The sequence below is a fragment of the Canis aureus genome, chromosome 10, assembly GCF_053574225.1.
Source record: "Canis aureus isolate CA01 chromosome 10, VMU_Caureus_v.1.0, whole genome shotgun sequence".
NCBI classification, from domain to species: Eukaryota; Metazoa; Chordata; class Mammalia; order Carnivora; family Canidae; genus Canis; species Canis aureus.
Genome location: NC_135620.1, coordinates 28,443,779 through 28,469,770, shown reverse-complemented (window position 1 = coordinate 28,469,770; position 25,992 = coordinate 28,443,779). Strand labels below are relative to the sequence as shown.

General features: G+C 33.5%; 1 protein-coding gene across 3 annotated transcripts in view; it reads left to right on the top strand.

The window, feature by feature from the left end:
* Positions 1 to 25,992, top strand: part of BRD10 (bromodomain containing 10) — a 115,836-nt gene that overhangs the window by 79,440 nt on the left and 10,404 nt on the right. For 2 of the 3 annotated variants that reach the window (XM_077911896.1, XM_077911893.1), the window contains 2 exons: positions 629 to 718; positions 15,494 to 15,609. In XM_077911896.1, coding sequence (XP_077768022.1) covers positions 629 to 718; positions 15,494 to 15,609 — 206 coding nt within the window. The remainder of the gene's footprint in view (positions 1 to 628; positions 719 to 15,493; positions 15,610 to 25,992) is intronic. The other variant, XM_077911894.1, reaches the window with a different exon arrangement.

The following is a 25,992-nucleotide window of genomic DNA, read 5'->3' as shown; positions in this document are numbered from 1 at the left end:
TGAAGTAAAATGAGCCACAAAATTGTGAGAGGAAATACTTGCTATCTATGGAGATGGTTTTATTAAAGACTACTAAGATGATATTAAGAATGTGTACTTAATTTCATTTACTTCTTTGAATATATTACAGACCATGGAAATCCTTTTTTCTGAGCAATGCCAACAGCAATACAATTAGTTTAATCGTGTATAGTTAGCAAACCAAAGCAAAGGTATAAAGACAGTTCTCCAAGTGTGCATTATTCACCAACTAGGAGACTGCCTGATGATGATTCTTAAAGGTGATTCAGTAACCTGTGAAATCTAGGGTGAGTTTCCAGATCTTTGTCATTCTGGGCTGAGAGTTAATAATGTTAAGAAAGTACCTGGATTATAAAGCAAACTGAGACAGGGGGGTGTGGTATGAAACCACCAATGTTGAAATTTCAGCTATTTTTACTAAGCCTGGAGTTTATACATTATAAAAGTAATATCTTTTAAAACATAAACTTGTGGGGCTTTCTTTGCTTTTTGCTATGACAAATACAAATAATTGTGAATTTAGTGTATGTTAAAACAACTTCTGTTACCACATTTTGGGTGTTTTATATTATGTGTTATCAAGCTGTGTTTTTGTGTTTTATTTTAGCTTATTTGCACTAATCTTGATGAACTCAGGGAATTAATCACAAAAATCGAGAATGAACTCAAAGATCTGGAAAACAGTAGAAAAAAATCGGTAGGTGTTGATCCAAAAGTTCTATCTGTTATTGTCAGCATTAAAACTTATTCCTGCTTTTTTCTAAAGCTTTTTTAAAAAAAATCTTGTTCTCTGGATTACATAAAAATTTGCAATGAAAAATAGAAACATTGTTCCTTTTATTTCTCCTGTGTGGTCTAGTTTTCATTTTTCATAGAAAAAAATGGTACCAAGGCAAGTAATTTAATTTGTTTGCCTGGTTTATATCAGGTATAGTTGTAGATATTTCCCAATATACTGGTTGGTTGTTTTCTGACTGGTAGTTTTTGGGTAATGCTTACCTTGCAAATATTCTTAGTTAATAAGCATATGCTTTTAATGGAAGTTTATCACTTAGTAAAATAAAAACTTTAGTTAATTGTGACATAAATAACAGATATAAATTGTTTAGTCCTGCCCCAGATGTTTTTTATATATATTTAACAGTATGTCTTCTTAAAACACCTTTATTAGCTAGAGGTCATTTTTAAACTTTCACTGTATATTCAAAATTCACAATTTTAGCTTCATTTTTTGTTCTCTGAGAGTAGAGTATAAACCATTATATTTATTCACTCAACACTTGGTAAAACACTCAATTATGCTATTAAATCAGTAATACTTAACTGACATTCAGTGATATTACAAATTTGAAACACAGTTATACATCAGTAAATAAATAGGGAAGTCTTGAAGCACTGAAGAAAATAAATCATTATTTTAAAAATCCCTTTATTTTATGTCTTAGGAATGCCCTGAAGCCAGTTTTAGTTAGGTCTTTGCTCAAACCTATTAATCTAGAATTATGTATAAAATAAAGATAGTGATACAGCAAGCTTCATATCAGCAGATTTGTGGTAGTCATTTGATATGCTGTTTAGAAAAGACATATTGGTAGCACTCTGAAGGGAGGAGACTTAAGTGCCATAAAAGTACAACCTTCTGAGGTTATTTAATATAGGCGTAAAACAGCCTTAAGGATTTCAGAAGTTTCATGTGATATCTCTGAAAATATCAGTATAGTCTAAGAGAATACTGTTTATAGTGATAAGCCATTACTTAACAGGAAAACATTATGTTCAATGTACAATCCAAGAATACAGAAAACTGTATATTTTTAGAAATATTTCTATTAAAAATGGTTTAAATCCTTATTAAATTCTTCTATGTTCGTGTGTGTGTGTATGTGTGTGTGGTGTATGTACACATACTTTGGTATGTGGGCAGTTACTTGATATGGAACACCAGGGGTTGTTTTAAAATTTACCTCTGTAATATATTTCTCAAACAACATTTTACATTTAGAATATTTTCTCAACAAAGTTTTTTTAGTATATTTGATATTATATCCTCATTAAGGACTGATTCTCTTCTTTAATAGGAAAGAATAGTCTTTTAATCAGGCTATTATTTATAATTTTTGCAGAAGCTGTTTATTTTTAGTGAGTTGTCTATTCTTCATGAGTCTAAATAGAATTGTTAAATATGTTTGCTAATTGTTTTTTATGCTGCAGGTAAACATAACATATGCATCTGAACTTGTTCCCATATTATAAATTAGTATTTTATTTGTTTTTAATGAATAGTTTTATGCATAATAGATTTATGTAATTATAGCATGCATTGTAAGAGAAAAAGACTTCTGCAAGCATCCTAGAATTTTTCTGTAAAGCCTTCCACATCACTTACATTAGTGATAGGAGGTATACACATACTGCCTTCCTTTACAGAAATGATTAGAAGGGTAAAAGAAAACACAGATTACAAATACTTAACACTGTAGTCTTTGAAGGCATGTTTATAAGAAAATTTCAGGTTACGTATTGGGTTTAATTAATTAAATTTTGTGACTCTAAATTTTTAACTTGTCCATGACTCCTAGTATTTGCATATTAGTTTTTTCTTTTTAAATTTATTATTTGAGAGAGAGAGGTCTAGTAAGGGGAAGAGCAGAGGGAGAGGGACAAGCAGACTCTGGGCTGAGTGCAGGATGCTGATCATGACCTAAACTGAAACCAAGAGTTGGACATTCAACCGACTGAGCCACCCAGGTGCCCCACATATTAGTTTTAAAATATGTTTTCTGTTCTTCAAGAAATAGAAATTCTTAGGACTGTACTTAGTAGGGATAATCTTCTTGAGATTACTAACATATAAGCTATTTCCCTTTGAACTGCCTAAAAGGTTGTTTTCATGGAGAACTTATAATGGCCCCAAAGCATAAAGGTAGCAATAGACAGTAAATGTTTACATTTTAGTATCATTCCTTGTTTTTCTCCAGAATCTAATACTGATTGTCATAGATGGTGTAGGAATTAACTTTATTGAATATTTATAGTAATATTAAATACTAGGTTATTTGTCTGCCATTCTATCATTTGGGAATAAAGTGTTTTACTTAACTGAATTTTCTAGATAACTGAAACCTGAACTTTAGGACTAAATTTCTTTCTTTTTTAAAAAATTTCTTATTTTAATCATTTAATGAGAAACTTCCATGCCTCCCTTTACTATATTGAACAAAATTTTAACCCTTTTTTGATGACTCAAGGATCATTATGAATATCCATAATTGTACTGATACCCTAAAAATGTATTGATATCAGTAACTCTAATTAAACATTTACCAAAAGACCTTTATATTTTTAAGGTACATGTTTGTATTTTTGCTTTTGTTCTCTTTCCTCATTGTCCGCCTGTTGTTTCTTGTGTTTGTCCATGTATTTGCCTAGCTGATACACTATAAATTACAAAACAAGTAACAATATTTATAAGAATTGGACTTAGAGTAAGGACCCAAGAGACTTTCTTAATAATTAAATGCCTGACCTTAGCGATAGTGATAGCCATTTTGACTGATTCATTGCCTCTCAGCTTTCTTCACTATTGCCAAATAGAGTATTAATTTTGATCTTCATAAGAACATGTCACTGTCAAAATAGTATTTAGAGTCAAAACAATTCTTTTACTCATCATCAACCTTTATATCTATAATAATGACTCTAATAACAAAAAGGTTGTATTCCATATGGACATTTGGTTGCCATGAATGCCATTGCTAAAGATGGAAACATTTGTGTGATAGAGGATTTAACATGGATCCGTACAAATACTTCACTTCTTTAGAGGATTTTTTCTCTGCAGGGCCTTTCCACCAAAGCAACAAGGAAGAATTATCCCATTTCTTTACCCGTTGTCAACATTCCATTATAAAAGCTTTCCTAACCTCTTAGAGTTTTTGCCATTGAGCTACTCATTGTATTGGAAGATTTATAGTCTTATAAAATCTAGATTGTTTATTTTTGCCAGACAACTGATTCCACTTATAGTTAATAATATAAGGAGAGAAAAAATAATAATAATATAAGGAGAGAAAAATAGTTTTCTTGAGTTTGTTCTAGCACACTTGGTGGTACCATTACTTCATTTAGCAACTTATTCTAAAAAGTCTCAACATCCTTTAGATCCTGCTGAGTTAGACTTAATTATCTACCTGAGATTTGTTTAAAGTGAGACATCTGGTTGAGATAAATTAGAAGTATGTAGTTTTTAAATTTTATCTTTCTCATTATTATTTAGATCATAGGATTCTTTAGTAAGTTAAAGGAGAAATAACATTTTATTTTTGTGGTTTTAGTTAAGAGAGAAAATTTGCGTTTTGCCCAATTATTTGGAAAATATCTTTTTAAATTGAGGAAATATATTAGTTTTCCAGAAAGATAGAGCTAAAATATTGATAAGTTTGCCTGATCCTATTGTGTTTGAAATTTATTAGACATTGTTGCTTTCTAAATCATCAAAATTGGAAAACTCTGCCAAGCTTACAACAGAAGTGGTTGTATTTCTGAGTTTTTTGTGTGACCCTTTTCCCCCCCTCATATCTGCCTAATTTCCTTATGTTTTATATCATGATTTAGATTTTCAAAGAGGTTTCAACCTATTTTTCTTTAATAAGGAAAGATCCACATAGAAATTGGGTATAAGGAAAAGTGTGAACAATTTGTCCAAAAAAAAAAAAAAAAAGATGTTATTTAATAGAAAAGAAACCTTGTCTGGATTATATAATGATGAATAATAGTCTTATTAATAGAGAGAAACTAAAATTTAAAATGTAAGACCTTTTTCTCTTCTAATACATCTTTTAGCAATTAAATAACTCAACACTTAGGATAAATATCGTAATCAATATGTAAGAAAAGCTATAAAACTGCCTAGCTCTTTGATCTTGTAATCCTGTTTGGAATTTCACTTTCAAAAAAAAAAAAAAGGAATTTCACTTTCATTTTTCCCATTTCATTGCCCCTTCTCCCCAAAGAAAGCATTTTACACAGTGGTGTTCAGCAGACTACCTCTAATAGTGGAAATTTGGAAAAAGCTTATATGACCAACAGTGGTGAGATGATTAGCCAAACAATATTAGCACAATGGTATATCATATAGCTAGAAAAATAAAATACTTGTTACTATATGGAAGTATTTGTGACATGTTAAATTTTTTAAATACACAAAATAATATGTGCCTAATGATTACAACATATAAAAAGACTTAAGAATGGGAAAGGAATTTCAAGTAATGGATAAAATTAATCTTTATTATGTTTTTAAGATAATTTAAATTCATCATACAATAATAATATTTCCCTTGCCTAACCAAAGGCTGTACATTAGCAAGACCAAATAGAGAATTCAGAAGCTTGGATCAGATTGTGACACCCCATTTTTTGGTCACAGAGTTCTGTGTAAGCCACTGTTATGAATCAGGAATGATTCCCCCACCCCACCCCTCCACCCCCAAGGAGACTTCTGACAATGTCCAAAGACATTTTTGGTTGTTGAAGAGATAATACTGGCATTTAATGGATAGAGGCCTGCAATGCTGCTAAAAATATCCTACATTATAATGACCCTATAATGCAAATGATAATCCCCTGCAAAAAAATTACCTGGCCTCAAATGTCAGTTGTGTGGAAATTGCAAAGCCCTAGCATAAACATGTATTTGCTAAGGGCCCTATTCTCTCACTTTGCCTGCCACTGCAAATTTACTGTGGGGAGAAAACAAGTTGATATTTTGAAAGTTAGAAGTAAGTGGAATCAGACATCTGATCCCATAATTGAGAGTACTTTATTAGATCATATACTTCTAATTCAGACTTACATTTGGTGAAACTTGTGAATGTTAGTTTTAACCTTTACCCTTTGTAATTCCATCAGTTTAAAAAGATTCTTGACTTTATAGCCAACTATTTTCAATTTATTATGACTTACGGCCTCTCTCAAATATGTTCACTCTTTATCTTCCTTTGTATAGGAAATGAAGAAGTTACAAATAACATAATTGCATATGTATTTTATTTTTAGAAAGATGATGTGATAAATTCTTTTAAAAATGAAGATGTAGTAAGGAATAGAAACAGATAAATAGAAAAATATAGTCAAATTATGTTTAAAACTTAACATGAGTTTATATGGATCTCCAAAACATAATTGCATGTAGTATAATGTAAGACACAGGGACTATTTATACATTAATCTTACTTTCTAATACCATAACAGAAATTTTATTATAATGAAGGATTATGGGGTTTTTCCCTCCTCTCTCTATTCCATATCCATTATTCATGTGTTCACAGTGAGGCATCAAATCAAAATTACTTTATAGCTCGCTGCTGTTGAGTACAAAATCTATTTTACTAGAGTGTAAGAAACACTGGATACATTGAGTCCTGAATATGCACTAATTAACTTTATTTAATGGATTTTCTTGTAGATATGGTTGCAATAATCTCTAAATTGACCTTAAAATGAGTTTTATTTAAGTTTTTTACAATTACATCATTATATATATATCATTTTCTTATTCTAGATTTCTGGTAAACTGCTGGTTAAGAAAACAAAATAATCTCAGCTGTTGGGGAACAGGGATCACTTTGTCGTTAAAGAGCTATATTTAAAGCTTTTAAAAATTAAAACACCGTTTTTGGAAGGCCTGCATCACAGATAAAAATATTTCTTTACCTATTTTAATTACAGATTCAAGTCTTATTCATAAGACAATTACTTGCTTAGTGTCTTCTGTTTGTTATGGTAGTACCAGGAACTTGGTAGGGATTCAGAAATTAAAACAAAGTCCTTATCCTCAAAGAATTCACTTACAGAGCTTAAGATTTTATCCCCAACCCTAGGGATAAATTTTTAATTTTAATCAAGGTAAATTGGGCCAGCTTCTGTCCTTTTATAAAAGACTTAATCTTTTCAAGCAATGTTAATTCAGAAGTCACCAAACAACTCCAGATACTTGCTCATTTCCCTTAACTACATGTTTGGGAGTAGGGTGGAGGAAAGTAACATGCATTTTATAAAGAATCAAATGGTAACTGACATACTCAAAATAATAGAAAAGAAAGCTAGATGACAGGAAATGTGAACCAGCAGTATATGACTGGTAAGACAAATCTTCAGTTAGTCACTGAATTATCTAAGAATGTATTGTCTGCATTTATCTATGGTAAATTTTGTTCTTTGGGTATTTTTTAACGTTTTATAACTACTCTGCTAAGAAATGGATTTTAACCCTCATCAGTAGTGCTCATTGTTTCTACTTACTACAATTTGGCATAGTTTGAATCCCATTAAGGAAACTTTGATAAAAAGAATTATTTGAGGGGCAGCCTGAGTGGCTCAGTCAGTTAAGCATCTGTCTTCAGCTTAGGTCATGATCCTGGGGTCCTGGGATTGAGCCCTGCATCTGACTGCCTGCTCAGCTGGGAGTCTGCTTCTCCCTCTCCTCCTCCCTGCCCCACTTGCTTGTTCTGTCCCGCCCCCAAATAAATAAATAAAATCTTAAAAAAAAAAAAAAAGTATTTGAAAATCCCTTTTCTTCCAAAGAAAGTTGCAATTAAAAGGGAAAAGGGCTATCTGGTATTTTTACATCAGGCAAATTGATGCTGTATATTCCCAGCATGGAGTGAGCTTCAAGGAAGGGTTGAAGTTGACAGATCCCTCTGTACCTGTAGCTTTTATAATTTGCCTTAAACCCTTCTGAATTACATATCATACACAAATATAACACTTACATGTCAAATAATTTTCAAAGAACCAACTAAATTTGCATTATCCACTTAATAGTTACTTACACTGAAAAGAGTTCTGGAAAATTGAATTGAAATCCTTCGGGTACTTAAGGCAAAAAAAAAAAAAAATTCCACATCATTCTGGTTTTTTTATATTAGAGAAGATATTGAAATCTTGGGAAAGACCCCAAAATTTAAAAGTAGAATAGTTTAGGGGTACCTGGGTGGCTCAGTCGGTTGAGCATCTATCTTTGGCTCAGATCATGATCTTGGGGTCATGGGATTGAGCCCTGTATCAGGCTTTCTGCTCAGCAGGGAGTCTGCTTCTCCCTCTCCCTCTCACTCTCTTGTACTCACTCACTCTTTCAATAAATAAAAAAATCTGAAAAAAAAAAATAAAAGTAGAATAGTTTAATGCATTTAATGAATTGGGGAAGAATATTATTTAAAAACTGAGAGGATTGGACACTAATAAAACTTGTCTACTACCATTTTCATCAGACTGTAAAAGAAGAAAAAAATGATACATTATATATTAAAGAAAAATCAGGAGCTCCTGAGTGGCTAAGTTGGTTAAGCATCTGCCTCCACTCACATCAGAGCCCCACATCTGGCTCCTTGCTCAGCAGAGTCTGCTTCTCCCTCTCCCTCTGCCTGTCTCTCCTGGGTTGAAAAGTCAACCCAGAATCTGCAGAGTGACAAAAAGGAGGCTCATAGGGGGCACAGAGTCCATAAAAGAGACAAACCAAAAAACAGACTCTTCCTAACTATAGAGATTAAAGAGATGGTCACCAGAGGGGAGATGGGCGGGGGGATGGGTAAAATGGGTGATGGAGATTAGTACACTTATCTTGATGAGCACCTGAGTAATATATGGAGCTGTTGAGTCACTATATTGTACACTTGAAACCAATATAACACTGTATTTAACTACACTGGAATTAAAATTTAAAAATACTATAGGAAAAGGCCTACCTGGAACTATTTTTTAATTGAAGATGTGATTCTAACAAGTAGTAGCAGGTGCTTTTATTAGGACAGGAACAGTTTTATGGACACATGAAACACTGACAGGCAATTGAAAAAAGAAACTATAAAAGCATCTTTTGGGAGTCTGAATGTATAAATTGTCAATAACCATTTAATATAGAAATATAGATTGTAGGGGTGCCTGAATGATTCAGTTGGTTAAGTGTCTGCCTTTAGCTCAGCTCATGATCCCAGGGTCATGGGATCCAACTCCAAGTCGGGCTCCCTTCTCAGCAGGGGAGTCTGCTTTTCCCTTTCCCAGGGCTTCTCCCCACCCCCACCCCTGCTTGAGGTTGATCTCTCAAATAATTAAATAAAATATTTTTTAAAATATATAGATCAGAGAGAAACTTGAACAGGGCCTGAGAGTCAGTGTATTAAAATGTAACATAATTTGTTCATAATGATCAAGAATTAAATTATATTCATCGTTTGTTCAGAAAATCTGGCAGACATATTTCTCTCAATTTAAAAAAACCTTTGCATGTAAGGAGAAAACCTCAGTTAACTAAGAAATTTACTCGTGTAGTTTCAATACTTTTTGTGGGCCCACTCTGTGCTAGGCTTTGTGATATAGTCTGAGAAAGTGAAATTAGGTAAGCTACTGTCCTTGCTCTTAAGATATTCCCAGTCTTCATGTCACTTATGTGGAATTTTTATGCTCCGATGACACCAAATATAGCATTACTTAGTGATTTAGATTGTGTAGTGACTTGCTTGAGAACCTACCTTTCTGATATATCAAGTATAGATTTGATCAAATGTTACCAACTTAATTTGCTACCCCTAATGTAGTGAAATGGGTCAAATTCTAGTCCAGGATTCTAATCTAGTCCAGGATTCTTTCTTCTTTGTAAATGAAAGTGGTTATATACCATCAATATGTATATATTGTTAGATTTTCTTCCCCAGTAGTAGTAACTACCTTACTAGGAATATGATGTCATCCAGTTTTTCCTCTCTACAGAGCTAAAGGACCTTGAAATTTGCAGTAAATTCTAATCACTAATATAGTTGTTTGTTTTCATGCTTTCTAGCTAAATGCTAATTTAGAAATAATATGGAAATGTTCAATATGGGATGCCTATAGGGGGATCCCTGAGTGGCTCAGTGGTTTAGCGCCTGCCTTCGGCTCAGGACAGTCCTGGAGTCCCGGGATCAAGTCCTGCATCGGGCTCCCTGCATGGAGCCAGCTTCTCCCTCTGCCTGTGTGTCTGCCTCTCTCTGTGTGTCTCTCATGAATAAATAAATAAAATCTTAAGAAAAAAAAAATATATAGGATGCCTTTAAAATAAAGTACAAATGCTTTCCTTTTCTGTTAAATTAGTCTTAAATGAAAATGGATGAGAGAAAATACTACCATGTGATAGTTCATATTAAAACTTCTGGCAGTGTTAAAATACCTTTTGACTTTTCCCATGTTAATATGCGTACATTTCACTGTTCCGTCAAACTAGCACTTTTTCAAAGGACTGTATATCAACAAAATGAATGTGATGTTTTACACCTAAAACTGAGTATGGTGATAGTTTTCTTTAGGTAAACAATTTTAAAAAGTAAATACTACCTTTTCATTTAATATTGTTTAGACTAAGGAAAATGTCAAATAATTGGTTTACTAATATAGTTAATTTTATTTGTGCTGTTTTTATACATATGTTTTTAAATTATTTACAAGCTATCTTCAGATACTGCTAGTGATTTTAAATGAGACATCTTTGTGCATAGATCTGTGTGGCTTTTCTCAGAGTTATTTGCATTTTATTTGAAAAGTAAGATCTATTGTTATTTAATCCCTTTTCCACAATGGGATTTATGCGACAAGAGCCAAACCTGGAAAAAAAAAATATTTTGTTATATGATCCAGTTTCTGTGATCTAACATTTATAAGTAAAAGTGTATATAGAAAAAATGGCATTGATACTTTTGTTATGTACATCTTGTTTTTGTACTGTTCCTTAATAAAAATGTTTTTTTTACTATCTCCACAGTAATGGTGCTTACCCTTTCAATTTATAAAAGCATTCTTTGTTTACTTTGTATATTTATATATGATTTTAGTTTTCTTCATATAGCTATTGATAGCTATTTTGTTTACATATAATGTTATAAGAAAATCTACATAAGTAACAGGATAGTTTGGGTAAACAAGTTACTGTCACCTAAGTTTAACATTCAAAGCATCTAAATTTATGAAAATGTATAAAATATGTCCATGATGATGAGACATATAAGAAACCTGGAATTTATTTGTTTTCCTTTTTTTTCTTCCTTTTAGGTGTCCAATGTCTCCAGCATCAGTAGATTGCCAACTCCCTGTCCTTGCAGCACCCCAGCCAGCATTTATGCTGGTTCTGTCATGCCCACCCCCGATTACTGCAGCAGAATGGAGTCCTTCTTTAGTTGAAAGGTAAGTTTCCCTCCCCACTCATTTCACACACATTGACTCAGCTTTTTGTTTTATAATATTGTGTAGTTTTGTAAGTTTTTTTAAAGTTTCTTTTCCCGTATGGTTCCTTAGGTTACTAATGTATCATATTCAAAAACTTATAAAACTGCATAATATAATAAAAGATTTATCTTGTGACCATAGACCAGCTTCTTTTTGTAATAATCCCTATGAGGTTATAAAACCTCCATTGTTTGACATTTGGGGCATCTCATGGAAAGGGAGCTGGCAATCTGCAGCTGCTGTGGACATTGGATGAGAAAGTATTGAAAGGTAAGCTTCAGATTTAGACCATATTGTATGTCTTTGGTTCCATGGTATATATTCATACTTTATGTTAAACTTTACAGTAAATGCATAAAAGAAATACTACTCTCCTCTTTTTTAAAGTGATCCTCAATAAAGTTTACGTTATTAATTAAGTTCACATAATACATCAGAATTACCTTAGAAGATAATTTTTATCCCTGAATATTGTGAGAATTCTAATATCGAATGAAATAGTAAATGAAAATAATATCAAATGAAAACAGTTCATTTATCCCTATTTTCACATAACTGTAAAAAAATGTTAAGGCTACGTTTATATACATAAAGCTTATTAGATATATTTTTTATTAGAGAAATGATTATAACACTGTTCCACAAATGACCTTTTACTAATCTAATCCTCATACTTGTCTTTGATTCTTATATTGATCACTACAGATAAAGATTATAAGAGCTTTCTGATTTTTATTACATCCATATGCTTTCTTATATATTTGAAGAATGAGAAACTTGTATTCCTTGTTTTTTAATTCACTTTTAAACTTTAGAAACTGTAATTTTAAGTACTACTGTAATTAAATGAAAATAAATTATATAGATTTTAAATTTTGCATTACAGAGGCACATACATGTAAAGATAAGTACTTATGCAATATGATCTTTTATTCTTTAGGAATTGTATATGTGTAGACCAAGTGGGGGACAGCATTATGTAGTGGATTTTAACATTCAGAAGACCTAGAATTCTAACTGAAGGTGTACTTCTATCTAAAAATTCTTCTCTGTGATTCACTGAGCCAATTTCCTTCTAGAAAATTATGTTCACCTCATTCTCTTTAGCTTTAATAATTTCACCGTACAAGAAACACAATTAGTTGTTCTCAGTTTTTCCTTTCTGTGTAAGTAAAGTTAATCAGTCAGAAAAGCTATTGCTAGCTTTTAGTTATTGACTTGCTTTAAATTCAGGAGATATTTGTTTGATTTTACATTAAACCCAAGTTAAGGCAAATCGTTGCCGTGTCTGACTAACTTCTTTTAAAAATTCACAACTTTTTTTTCTGTTTATATTAGTCTCCTTGTATATTGTAACACTCTAAGACTATCTCTAGGTAGAAAGGGACATGTTTTAATTCCATTTTGGTTGTATTGACCAAAGAAGACAAATAATGAAGCAGGCAGTGTGAGTTTCTTTGTTACTGTCAATTGGTTAAAACACTTTAAAATACCAGTCCCAGAGCAGTGATTCCAAACTTTTTTAAATGTATAACCTGTTTTGATAAACATAAAAACTGTGGACACACATAGCCATGGGGTATGTGTGATATATAGTATATCACACATACCCCATGGCTGGATATGGTGATATCCTTCACTGAGGTCACTGTATTCTTTATATGTATCTTCTAGTTTTATCAATCTTTACTTTCTATAATTTCTCTTATAAGAATAATAGACTTTTTGTTTTCCAAACACAAAATTATTACATGCATTTTAAAATAATGAAATAACATACTATCACAACCCCAAGTTGAGAATATACAATAAAAGGAAAGGGAAGGCCAAAAAGCATTATATAAAATTAGAGGGCCATAGACATTTTCAAATAGGTCAGCAGATAAGACAGAATTATATGAAAGATAGAAATCTACTCTGATTAATATTTATGATCCCTTCTCTATATATTTGGCTAGTTTAGTAATATATTTTCTGGGCATTGGATTAATTAAAATTTAGTAATCAGAATAAAATCAAAAGACAACAAAAAAAAACGACAAAATCAAAAGACAAAATCTTCTAATCTTTTTAGAACTCTTTTGTACAAAAATTAATGCTGTAATTTAGAGAGACATAAACACAACTGACAGATGTCTTGAAATAATGACTTTCAGCCACGCAGACTCCTCTTCCTGTGCCTCAATCTACCTAGTCCCAAGGTCTGACAGTACCACTAGTCCTTCTGCATTTCCCACACCATCACCACGACACTAATCCAAACAGCAGCATACTGCCCAGGTTAATGTTGCATCTGCTTCCCCATAAAACTCTCAGATACAAAGAATTCGATATGCCTGTCACTCTCTAGTCTTTTAACACTTTTCCAAATAATTATATCACAAAGGTGGTATATAATTCATTACTCATACCTTTTTCTGCTTTCTTTAGCTTAGTAAACATTTACTCTCACCATTTCATTTTGAGCCAAATAATAGTTGAAAAGTAAAGACATTATTATGTTGATGTGCCTTTTTTTTTTTTAACCGAAACAATACTACATCATTCTGCAAAGGATTTTAGTGTAACTATCATCTGCCTTTTCATCGTCATCACTTAGTTCTCCCTAGAGGAAAGTATCGTTTTTTTGTTTATTGGTTTTGTTTGCATGGGTTAGAATAAGTGCTTTATACTGTCTCCTACCCTTTTTTTTTCCTGGAGAAAAAGAAACATTTTTTTTTTTAGAAAAAGAAACTTTTAAGGTATAACTTACTGTTAGACCCTTTGAGAAAGTATTTGACAAGCAAGAAGGTCTGTCTAAGTTATTATATGAAATATTTACTTTCCTTGAAATTTTTTTCACAATACTATCATTTGTCATGCCATTAAGAAGACACAAGAATTAGTCATTGAACCTAGGTTCCATATTCATTATATGCACATACACATGTAATTCCACATCTTCCTGCTCTTCTAATAAACAATTTAAAAACCTCAGAAGTAGAAATGTAGTTGTTTATTTACCTGCCTTAATGTTCTACATATGTGCAAATTAACTGAAAAGTTGATGAGATGAAGTCTAATTTTTGCATGTTAAATATGACCCGTAATATATAGTTGTGTATTTTTTGTTACAAAAGAAAAAAATGAGTGGACTGAATGGTATGTGAATTATATCTCAAAAAAAATACAATATGGTTATATAATGGTAAATAAAGATGGTGATGATGATGATGGTGGTGGTGGTGGTTGGTGGTGGTGGTGATGTTCATAGGTATATACTAACGTGGGGAAGGGGGAAGTGGGGCTACCTTAAGATACAACTTCTATAGACTTAGTGTTTCTATTGTATTTGAATAACTTTTGCTTACTGGTGAAGTGTGTTTTTTTTAGAGATTTTTATAACATATGTCAGATTGAATTATGTGATACAGCTTTTAAGAGGTGGTGATGTAGTTCTAAGAACTTGGACTTCAGCATCAGATAGATCTGATGTCATAGGACCTTGAACAAGTCATTTAATCTCTCTGAGCCTTAGTTGCATCATTTAAGTGAGTCTAAAATGCACATACATTAGAAAGGTTTTCATAACTGCTTGAGTACATGTGTGCTCCGCCCCTTCCTTCCTCCTCTCCTCCTCACTTTCTTCTTCCTCTTCACTCCTTTCCTTTCCCCACTAGATATAGATATATAAATGAAATACTTAGGCTAATACTTAGCAAATGGAGAAGGGGGTGTCAGTAATTATTAACTCCTACTGTAGCTATAGCATTATAATATTAAAAATTATGACCACTTGTCTTCTTGTCTGGGCTGGAAACATTTTTGAATGCAATAATTGTAAAATCTTCTAAGGAAGTTTAAGACTGCTTTTGGATAATTATAAAAACTTTACAGAAGTGAGCCATATCAGTTACATGTTTAGTGAATTTATATACATCTATTTTTACATGTACTTAGTAAATGATTTATTAAAATATTTATAATTGATCCAATTAAAAATTGTTTTAAAACTTGTCTCCTTGTTTGATTAAATAGGTTTTAGATTGCTCCTGTAGAATTGAGAATCTTTAAAATATTACAAATAAGATTTATTGCAGGTTATTTTTCCCCTTTACAACCTTCTGCAGAAGATATACTCATTTGAGTATTGGCATTTCATTTTGTGTTTTACTCAGAAAATAAGGCTTAACATTCACTTTGGATTAAATCTAAAGGATTTACTTTAACATTGTGTTTTTAGGGCAAATGGTATCATCGGAGGCAAGCTGTAAAAGAATTGCATGGTACATTGATACGCCTTTTAAATGAATTGCTGCCATGGGAACCAAAGTTGATGAAAGCTTTTCAAAGAAACAGGTAATTTGAGCTTTATAATTCGTTTTACCTGTTTTAGGGCTCTTAATTTATGATTATGGGAAGATATCCTGGAATCATTTTGTAACTTTCCATTGATAAATAATTCAACAGATTTTTTTCATTTTTTTAATTTAAATTCAGTTGGTCAATATATAGTGGAATACCCAGTGCTCATCCAATCAAGTGCCCTCCTCTGCCCGGCACCCAGTCATCCTGTCCCCCCACCTTCCTCCCCTTCTGCTACCCTTTGATTGTTTCCCAAGGTTAAGAGTTTCTCATGGTTTCTCTTCCTCTTTAATTTTTCCCACTGAGTTTCTCTCCTTTCCCTTATAATCCCTTTTAATATTTCTTATATTCCACATATAAGTGAAACCATGTGATGATTGTCCTTCTCCACTTATTTCACTCAGCATAATATCCTCCAATTCCATCCACGTCAAAGCAAATGGTGGGTATTCATCCTTTCTAATGGCTGAGTAATATTCCATTGTGTGTGTGTATAATATATGCGCGTATATATACATATATGTATCTTCCCTATCCATTCCTCTGTCAAAGGACATCATGGCTCCTTCCACAGGTTGGCTGTTTTGGACATTGCTGCTATGAACATTGGGGTGCAAGTGTCCTATCATTTCACTACATCTATATCTTTGGGTTAAATACCCAGTAGTGCAATTGCTGGGTCATAGGGCAGTCCTAATTTTAATTTCTTGAAATTAAATTTCTCCACACCGTTTTCCAGAGTGGCTGTACCAGTTCGCATTCCCACCAACAGTGCAAGAGGGTTCCCCTTTCTCCACATCCTCTCCAACATTTGTTGTTTCCTGTCTTGTTAATTTTCACCATTCTCACTGGTATGAGGTGGTATCTCATTGTGATTTTGATTTGTATTTCCCTGATGACAAGTAATGTGGAACATTTTTTCATATGCTTTTTGGCCTTATGAACGTCTTCCTTGGTGAAATTTCAGTTTACGTCTTTTGCCCATTTCATGACTGGATTGTTTCTTTCTTGGGGTGTTGAGTTTAATAAGTTTTTATAGATCTTGGACACTAGCCATGTATCTGCTACATCATTTGCAAATATCTTCTCCTATTCTGTAGGTTGTCTTTTTTTTTTTTTTTTTTTTGTAGGTTGTCTTTTAGTTTTTTTGTTTTTTTTTTAATTTTTTTTTTATTTGTTTATGATAGTCACAGAGAGAGAGAGAGAGAGGCAGAGACACAGGCAGAGGGAGAAGCAGGCTCCATGCACCGGGAGCCCGATGTGGGATTCAATCCCGGGTCTCCAGGATCGCGCCCTGGGCCAAAGGCAGGCGCCAAACCGCTGCGCCACGCAGGGATCCCTCTTTTAGTTTTTTTGACTGTTTCCTTTGCTGTGCAGAAGCTTCTTATCTTGATGAAGTCCCAATAGTTCACTTTTACCTTTGTTTCCCTTACCTTCATAGATGTATCTTGTAAGAAGTTGCTGTGGCCAAGTTCAAACAGGGTGTTGCCTGTGTTCTTCTCTAGGATTTTGATGGAATCTTGTCTCACATTTAGATCTTTCATCCATTTTGAGTTTATCTTTGTGTATGGTGTAAGGGTGTAAGGGAATGGTCTAGTTTCATTCTTCTGCATGTGACTGTCCAATTTTCCCAGCACCATTTATTGAAGAAACTGTCCTTTTTCCAGTGGATATTGTTCCTGCTTTGTCAAAGATGAGTTCACCATAGAGTTGAAGGTTCATTTCTGGGTTCTCTATTCTGTTCCATTGATCTGTGGGTCTGTTTTTGTTCCAGTACTGTACTGTCTTGATGATCACAGCTTCATAATACAGCTTAAAGTCAGCCATTGTGATGCCCCCAGCTTTGGTTTTCTTTTTTCAAACATTGCTCTGGCTATTCGGGATCTTTCCTAGTTCTATGCAATTCTTAAGATGATTTGTTCCAACTCTGTGAAGAAAGCCCGTGGTATTTTAATAGTGATTGCATTGAACGTGTAAATTGCTCTGGGTAGCATAGACATTGTCACAATATTAATTCTTCCAATCCATGAGTATGGTATGTTTTTTCATCTCTTTACATCTTCCTTGATTTCTTTCATAAGTGTTCTGTAGTTTTTGAAGTACAGTTCCTTTAGCTATTTGGTTAGGTTTATTTCTAGATATCTTATGGTTTTGGGTGCAATTTTAATTGGGATTGATTCCTTAATTTCCCTTTCTTCAGTCTTCATAATTCAACAGATATTTTTCAGTGCTTGCTGTGTCCAAGGTACTTCCTAAGCCTTGAAAAAGTAGTGTTGATTAAATAGAGCCCTACTCTGTCACTTATATTCCTTCTTTTCCCCCAATATTTTTCCATTGCAATAAAATGCACAAAATTTACCCTCTTAACCAGTTGTAAGTGTACAGTTCTTTAGTATTAAATACATTCATAATCAATGTTATTATTCCCAATGTATCTCCTGAACTCTTCAGTTTGTAAAACTGAAAACTGAAACTCTGTAACTATTAAATAACTCCCCATCCTCCTCCCCCACCATTCTACTTTGTCCATATGCTTTGACTACTCTTAAGTACCTCATGTAATATAAAACATTCGTGGTTTTGTGACTGTATTATTTCACCTATTGTATTTTCAGGGTTCATCCATGTTGTAACAGGTCAGAATTTTCTTCCTTTTTAAGGCTTGATGATATTTCCTAAGTATTTTATTCTTTTTGATGCTATTAAAATAATTGTTTTAGGTTGCTTTTCAGATTGTTGTTACTGTATAAAAATGCAACTGATTCTTTTGTGTTGACTTTGTATCCTGCTACTTTGCTGACCTCATTCTAACAATTTTTTCCTTGGAATCTTTAAGGTTTTCTACATATAAGATCATGTCATCTGTAAAAAGAGATTTTTTTTTTCTTTGCAATTTGGATGCTTTTTCTTTTTTCTTGCCTAATGCATGGTCTAGAACAGTTAAATGTTGAATAGAAGCAGCAAAAGTGAACATCTTTGCCTTGTACCCAAAGTTAGAAGAAAAAGGTTTTAATCTTTCACCATTAAATATGTTCACTATGGGTTTTTCTTGTATGGCTGTTCTTAAGTTGAGTTAGCTTCCTTCTATTCCTAGTTTGTTGAGTGTTTTTATCATGAAAGAATGTTGAATTTTGTCAAATGCTTTTTCTGCTCTTGAGATAATCATGTGGTTCCTTTGCTTTATTGTCTTAATATAATGTATGACATTAATCAGTTTTCATATGTTGGACTATCCTTGCATTCCAGGAATAGATCTCATTGCATCATGATATATAATCCTTTCAGTATGCTGCAGAGTTTGATTTGCTTGTATTTTGTTGATTTCTGCTTCTGTTTATAAAAGATACTGATATGGGGGAGCATGGGAAGATGGCAGAGTGGGAGGACCCTGAGCTCACCACCCAGTGTTTACAACTAGATATCATCCACATCCAAGTCAATAAACCAGAGAGCAATCTGAAGATTGGCAGAACAAACTCCACAACTAAATATAGAGAAGAAGCTGTATCTGAAAGGTTAGGAAAGTCAGAAAGAAAGAATCTACCTGCAGAGGGAGGGAGCTGCGCATGCAGAGAAGGCAAAGAAATAAACACTTGTTTGGGAACTCATAAGGGGAAGACTAATCCCCATAATGTTTGGCTTTAAAACCAGAGGAGTGGGATGCCTGGGTGGCTCAGTGGTGGAATGTCTGCCTTCTGCTCAAGTTGTGGTCCCAGGGTCCTGGGAGTGAATCCCACATCAGGATCCTCGCAGGGATCCTGCTTCTCCTTCTGCCTATGTCTCTGCCCCTCTCTCTCTATGTCTCTCAAGAATGAATAAATAAAATCTTTAAAAATAAAATAAAACAAAAAACCAGAAGAACTGAATTCTATGAGTTTGTAAACCAGTGGGAATTGGATCTGTACCTTTAAAAGTCTGCTGACTCAGCACTGGGGGAGCCTGAAGGGAAAATGATAGCTGGGCTGCTGCCCTTAAAGAGACAGCAGCCTGTTCAGAGAGGCAACATAAAATTGGCAGTTTACACAACACCACCAGCCAACAGGAGACAGATTTGTTCATACGGATTTCAGAGCATTTTGGTGGACTTCTTTAAAAATGAGGAAACTGGTTCTCCCAAACTCCCAGCATTAAACATAAACTTTCTGTGGGAGACGGGGCTGCATAGACACTTATAGCCTGGACCAAGGGCCCAGAGCAAATTTTAAAGCTGCCTGTGCAACCTGCCCAGACTCTGAGTGCAAAACTGTTACTGCTACAGACCATGACCAGTCATTGTCACGCACTGTCAATCAGCTCCATGTCCCCAGCAGCCACAGCACTTTGGGTGATCTTGCATAGGAGTAGTGGTCCAAGGCAATCTGGCTAACACAGATGCCCTATTCCCAACTTCCCTGGTGGGCATGCCCCCTGAGAACAGGTCTGTCTGAGTCCTTCTAACCACAGAGTAAGCACATTCCACAAGCAGATGGGCAGTGCAGACAACTGCACTGAAAGGAAAAGTGACTCAGACACAACAGCAGGATGTAAGCAACACATATAGAATACTCTCCTGAAGTGTCAGGTTCTGATAAACAGGGGACACTACACTGCAGAGGACTCTAGGACCTCCTCTTCATGAAATCCCTTCTTTCAAGAGCAGGTGATATAGCTGACTTTTTTAACACAGAGAAATAGACACAGAGAGGCAAACAAAATGAGACAGAGAAATTTGTCCCAGATGAAAGAACAGGACAAGGCCACAGCCAGAGATCTAAGCCAAACAGATATAAGGAACATACCTGATAGAGAGTTTAAAGCAATGATCATGAGGGTACTCACTAGACTCAAGAAAAGAGTAGAAGACATGAGTAAGACCCTTAATACAGAGTTAAGGACTAACATAAAAGGGCATCTGATTGGCTCAGTCAGTAGATCCTGAGACTCTTGATCTTGTGAGTTCAAGCCCCACATTGGGTATATAGATTAATTAAAAATAAAATCTTAAAAAAAGAAGTAGCAGAGATAAAAGGCTCAATAAACAAAATGAGATATACTCTTGATGGAATATAGCAGGATGAAAGAAGCAGAGGAATAAATTAGTGACCTTGAAGACAGAGTAGTGGAAAGCAATCAAGCTGAACAAAAGAAAGAAAAAAGAATTACACAAAACAAGAATACACTTAGGGGACTCAGTGACTCCATCAGATGTACTCATCAGAGGACAGAAAATTTCTTTGAAGAAATAGTAGCTAACTTTCCTAATCTTAGGAAGGAAACAGATATCCAATCCAGGAAACACAGAGAACTCCCATCAAAATTAACAAAAACAGACCCACACCAAGGCATACTGTAATTAATTGTCAAAATGTGATAAAGTGCCTTAAAAGCTAAGGCTAGAAAAAAAAAAAAAAAAAAAAAAAAAAAAGCTAAGGCTAGGAAAAGATTTTTCAACAACTTTGCAAGCTACAAGGAAGTGGCATAATATATTCAAAGTGATAAATGGGAAAAATCTGCAGCCAAGAACACCCTGTCCAGCAAGGCTGTCATTCAGAACAGGAGAGAGAAAAATTTCCCAAGCACTGAAGGAGTTGTTGACCACTAAATTAGCCCTGTAGGAAATATTAAAGGGGACTCTGAGTGGTAAAGAGAGACCAGGAGTGACAGTGTAAAGGAATGAAAACACAAAAGCAATAAAAATGGCTATTTGTTAAAAATATCAGTCAAGAAACTCACAAAAGAAAGAATATAAAATATAATAACAGAAGAGAATGGGTTCAATGTATGTATGCAGAAGAGATTATATATAACCCCAATGGTAACCATATATAAAAACCCACTGATAACAACATGCAAAGAATATAAAGAAATCCAAATACATCACTAAAGAAAATCAGCAAAACATGAAAGACAGCTGTCAGAGAAAATCCTCAGAAACAACCACAAAACAAGTAATAAAATAACAATAAATACATACTATCAATAATTACTTTGAATGTAAATGGACTAAATGCTCCAATCAAAAGACATAGAGTGACAGAATTTATATATAAAAAAAAAAAGTCCCATCTATATGCTGCATATAAGAGACTCATTTCAGACCAAAAGACACCTGCAACCTGAAAGTGGAGAGATGAAGAAAACAACAATCATGCAAATCAATCCCAAAAGAAAGCCAGAGTGGTAATACTTATATAAACTAGACTTTAAAAGAAAGACTTTAACAAGAGACAAAGGAGGATACTATATGAATATAAAGAGAACAATAGCAAGAAGAGATAACAACTGTAAATATTTATTAACCCATCATAGGAGCACCCAAATACATAAAACAGTTAATAACAAACATAAAGGATTAATCAGTAATAATACAATAATAGTAGGGGATTTTAACACCCCACTTAGATCAACAGACAGATCATGTAAACAAAATCAACAAGGAAACAGTGATTTTGAAGGACACTTTGGACCAGATGGATTTAACAGATATATTCAGAACATTCCATCCTAGAACAGAATACACATTCTTTTCAAATAGACATGGAACGTTCTCCAGAATACATCACATATCGACCCACAAAACAAACCTGAACAAACTGAAGAAGATCAGACTCCTACCATGTATCTTTTCTGACCACAATGCTGTGAAACTAGAAGACAGCCATAAGAGAAATCTTAAAAGACCACTAATACATGGAGGTTGAATAACATGCTACTAAACAACGAATGGGTCTACAAGGCAGTCAAAGCAGAAATGGAAAAGTACATGGAAACAAATGAAAATGAAAACACAACAGTCCAAAATCTCTGGGATGCAGCAAAACCAGTTCTAAGAGGGAAGTTTATAGCAACACCTATCTCAGATAAGCAACCTAGCTTTACATCTAAGAGAGCAAAAAAAGAACAACAATCAAAACAAAACCAGCAGAAGGAAGGATAGAATAAAGATTAGAACAGAAATAAATGATACAGAAACTTAAAAAAAAAATCAATAGAACAGATCAGTGAAACCAGGAGCTGGTTCTTTGAACAAATAGCAATAAAACTCATAGACATTTAGCTAGACTTATCAAGAAAAAAATTCAAAATCACAAATGAGAGAGGAGAAATAACCAATACCACAGAAGTACAAATACTTGTAAGACAATATTATGAAAAACTATATGCCAACACTTTGGACAACTTAGAAGAAATGGATAAATCCTAGAAACCTATAAACTACCAAAACTGAAACAGAAGGAAATAGAAAATTTTAAGACTGATAACCAATCAAAATTGAATGAGTAACCAAAAAATTCCTGACAAAGAAAACTCAAGGATCAGATGAATTCTTCACAGGTGAAAATAACTAGACATTTAAAGATCTTTTCAATAGATGCAAAAAAGAATTTGACCAAGTACAACATCCATTCATGATAAAAACCTTCAACAAAGTAGGTTTAGAGGGAACATACCTCAGCATCATAAAGACCATACATTAAAAAACCCACAGCTGACATCATCCTTCTTTTAAAAAAAAATAAATAAACATCATCCTTAATGGGAAAAAACAGAGCTTTTCCCCAAGGTCAGGAACAAGGGAAGGATGTCCCATCTCACAACTTTTATTAAACATAGTACAGAAAATCCTAGTCACAAAAGTCAGAAAACAAATATAAAAGACATCCAAATCAGCAAAAAAGAGGTAAAACTTTCACTATTTGCAGATGACATAATACTCTACATAGAAAGTCAAAAGACTCCACCAAAAGATTGCTAGAACTGATACACAAATTCAATAAAATCACAGGATACAAAATCAGTGTACAGAAATCTGTTGTTTCTATACAGCAATAATGAAGCAGCAAAAAGGGAAATTAAGGAATCAGTCCTATTTACATTTGCACCCAAAATAATAAGATACCTAGAAGTAAATCAAACCAAAGAGATAAAAGACCTGTACTCTGAAATCTATAAAACAGTGGTTTAAAAAATTGAAGAAGAAAAAAAAAATTGAAGAAGATCAAAGAAATGGAAAGATATTCCATGTTCAAGGATTAGAAGAACAAATATTGTTAAAATGTCTGTGCCACCCAAAACAATCTACACATTTAATGCAATCCCTATCAAAATACCAACAGCATTTTTTATAGACCAAGAACAGACAATCCTAAAATTTGCATGGAATCACAAAAGATCCTGAATAGGCAAAGCAATCTTGAAAAAGGAAAGCAAAGCAGGAGGCATCACAATTTTGGACTTCAAGTTATATTACAAAGCTGTAGTAATCAAAACAGTATTTATTGTACTGTTACAAAAATAGATACATCAATGGAAACCAATTAGAAACCCCAGAAATAAACCCACAGTTAATATGGTCAATTAATCTTTGACAAAGCAGGAAAGAATATCCAATGGGAAAATGACTCTTCAGTAAATGATGTTGGGAAAACTGGACCCCTTTCTTACACCATACACTAAATTAAATGGATTAAAGACCTAATGTGACACCTTAAGCCATAAAAATTCTAGAGGAAGACACAGGCAGTAACTTCTTTGACATTGGCCATAGCAGTGTCTTTCTAGATAATGTTTCCTGAGGCAAGGAAAACAAAAGCAAAAATAACTATTGGACTACATCAAAATAAAAAGCTTCAAAAAAAAAAAAAAAAGCTTCAGCACAGAGAAGGAAACAGCCAACAAAACTAAAAGACAACCTTCACAATGGCAGGAGATATTTGCAAATGACGTATCTGATAAAGGGATAGTATCCAAAATATATAAAGAAGTTATACAACTCACACCGAAAAAAAAACAAATAATCCAGTTAAATAGGCAGAAGATATGAACAGACATTTTTCCAAAGAAGACATCCAGATGGCAAAATGGACACAGAAAATATTCATCACCCCTCATCAGGGAACTACAAATCAAAACTACAATGAGGTATCACCTCACCCCTGTCAGAATGACCTAAATCAATAACATAAAAAAAACATATTGGCTAGGATGTAGAGAAAGGGGAACCAGCCCTCTTACAGTGTTGATGGGAATGCATACACAGATACTGTGGAAAACAATATGGAGGCTACTCAAGTTAAAAATAAAATGACCTATGATCCAGCAGTGTCACTACTGGATATCCAAAGAATCCAAGAACACTAATTCAAAGGGGTACATGTACCCCTATGTTACAGCAGCATTATGTACAGTAGTGAAGATATGGGAGCATTTCAAGTTTCCATTGATTGATAAAGTGGCATAGACATACACACACTGGAATATTATTATTCAACTATAAAGAAGAATGAAATCTTGCCATTTACAATGACATGGATAGAGCTAGAGTATAATGCTAATTGAAATAAATCAATCAGAAAAAGACAAACACCATATGATTTCACTCATGTGGAATTTAAGAAACAAAACAAGCAAAGGGGAAGAAGAGAGAGAGAGACAAACCAGGAAACAGACTCTTAACTATAGAGAACAAACTAATGGTTATCAGAAAGAGAGTGGGGGGGGGAGTTAAATATGTGGTGGCAATTAAGGAGTGCACTTCTGGTGATAAGCGCTGGGGGGTCATGTATGGAATTGTTGAATCACTATATTCTACACTTTATATGTTCACCAACAAGAATTAAAATATAAACAAAAAATGAAATAAAAAGATCTAGCTTTCTTGTGATGTTTTTGTCAGGCTTTGGCATTAGTGTCATGCTAGCCTCAAACAAGTTAGGAAGTGTTTCTTCCTTTTCAGATTTTTGGGGAAAGTTTGAAAAGGAATGGTATTAGTTCTTTAAGTTTTTGGTAGAATTCACCAATGAATCCATTAGATCAGGACTCTCTTCCTTGTTGAGAGATTTTTAAATTATTGATTCATTTCTCCTTTAATAGTTATAGGTGTATTCAGATTTTCTGAGGTTTTTTTGTGACTTAATCTTGGTAGATTTTTGTTTTTAGGAATTTGTGAATTGCATCTAGATTATCCAATTTGGGTGGCAATCAATTTTCATAGTACTCCTAAAATTCCTTTTATAGAATCAGTCATATTGGCCTCACTTTCACCTTTGATTTTCCAAATTTGAGTCTCTTTTTTTTCTGAGTTCATCAATCTAAAGGGTTGTTAAATCTGTTGGTCTTTCAGTTTCATTGATTTCCTCTTTTCTCTGTTTCGTTGATCTCTGATCTAATCTTTATTGTTTCCTTCCCTTAGCTTTAGATTTAATTTGTTTTTCTTATTCAAATTCCTAATGTTATAAAGTTAGGATGTTGATTTGAGATTTTTCTTGTTTTTTACCGTGTCCCATTGTTTTGGTATGTTGTTTTCATTTCAATTTATCTATAAGTATTTTGTAATTTTTCTTATAATTTCTTCTTGATCTATTGGTTGTTTAAGAGTATGTTGTTTAATTTCCATAA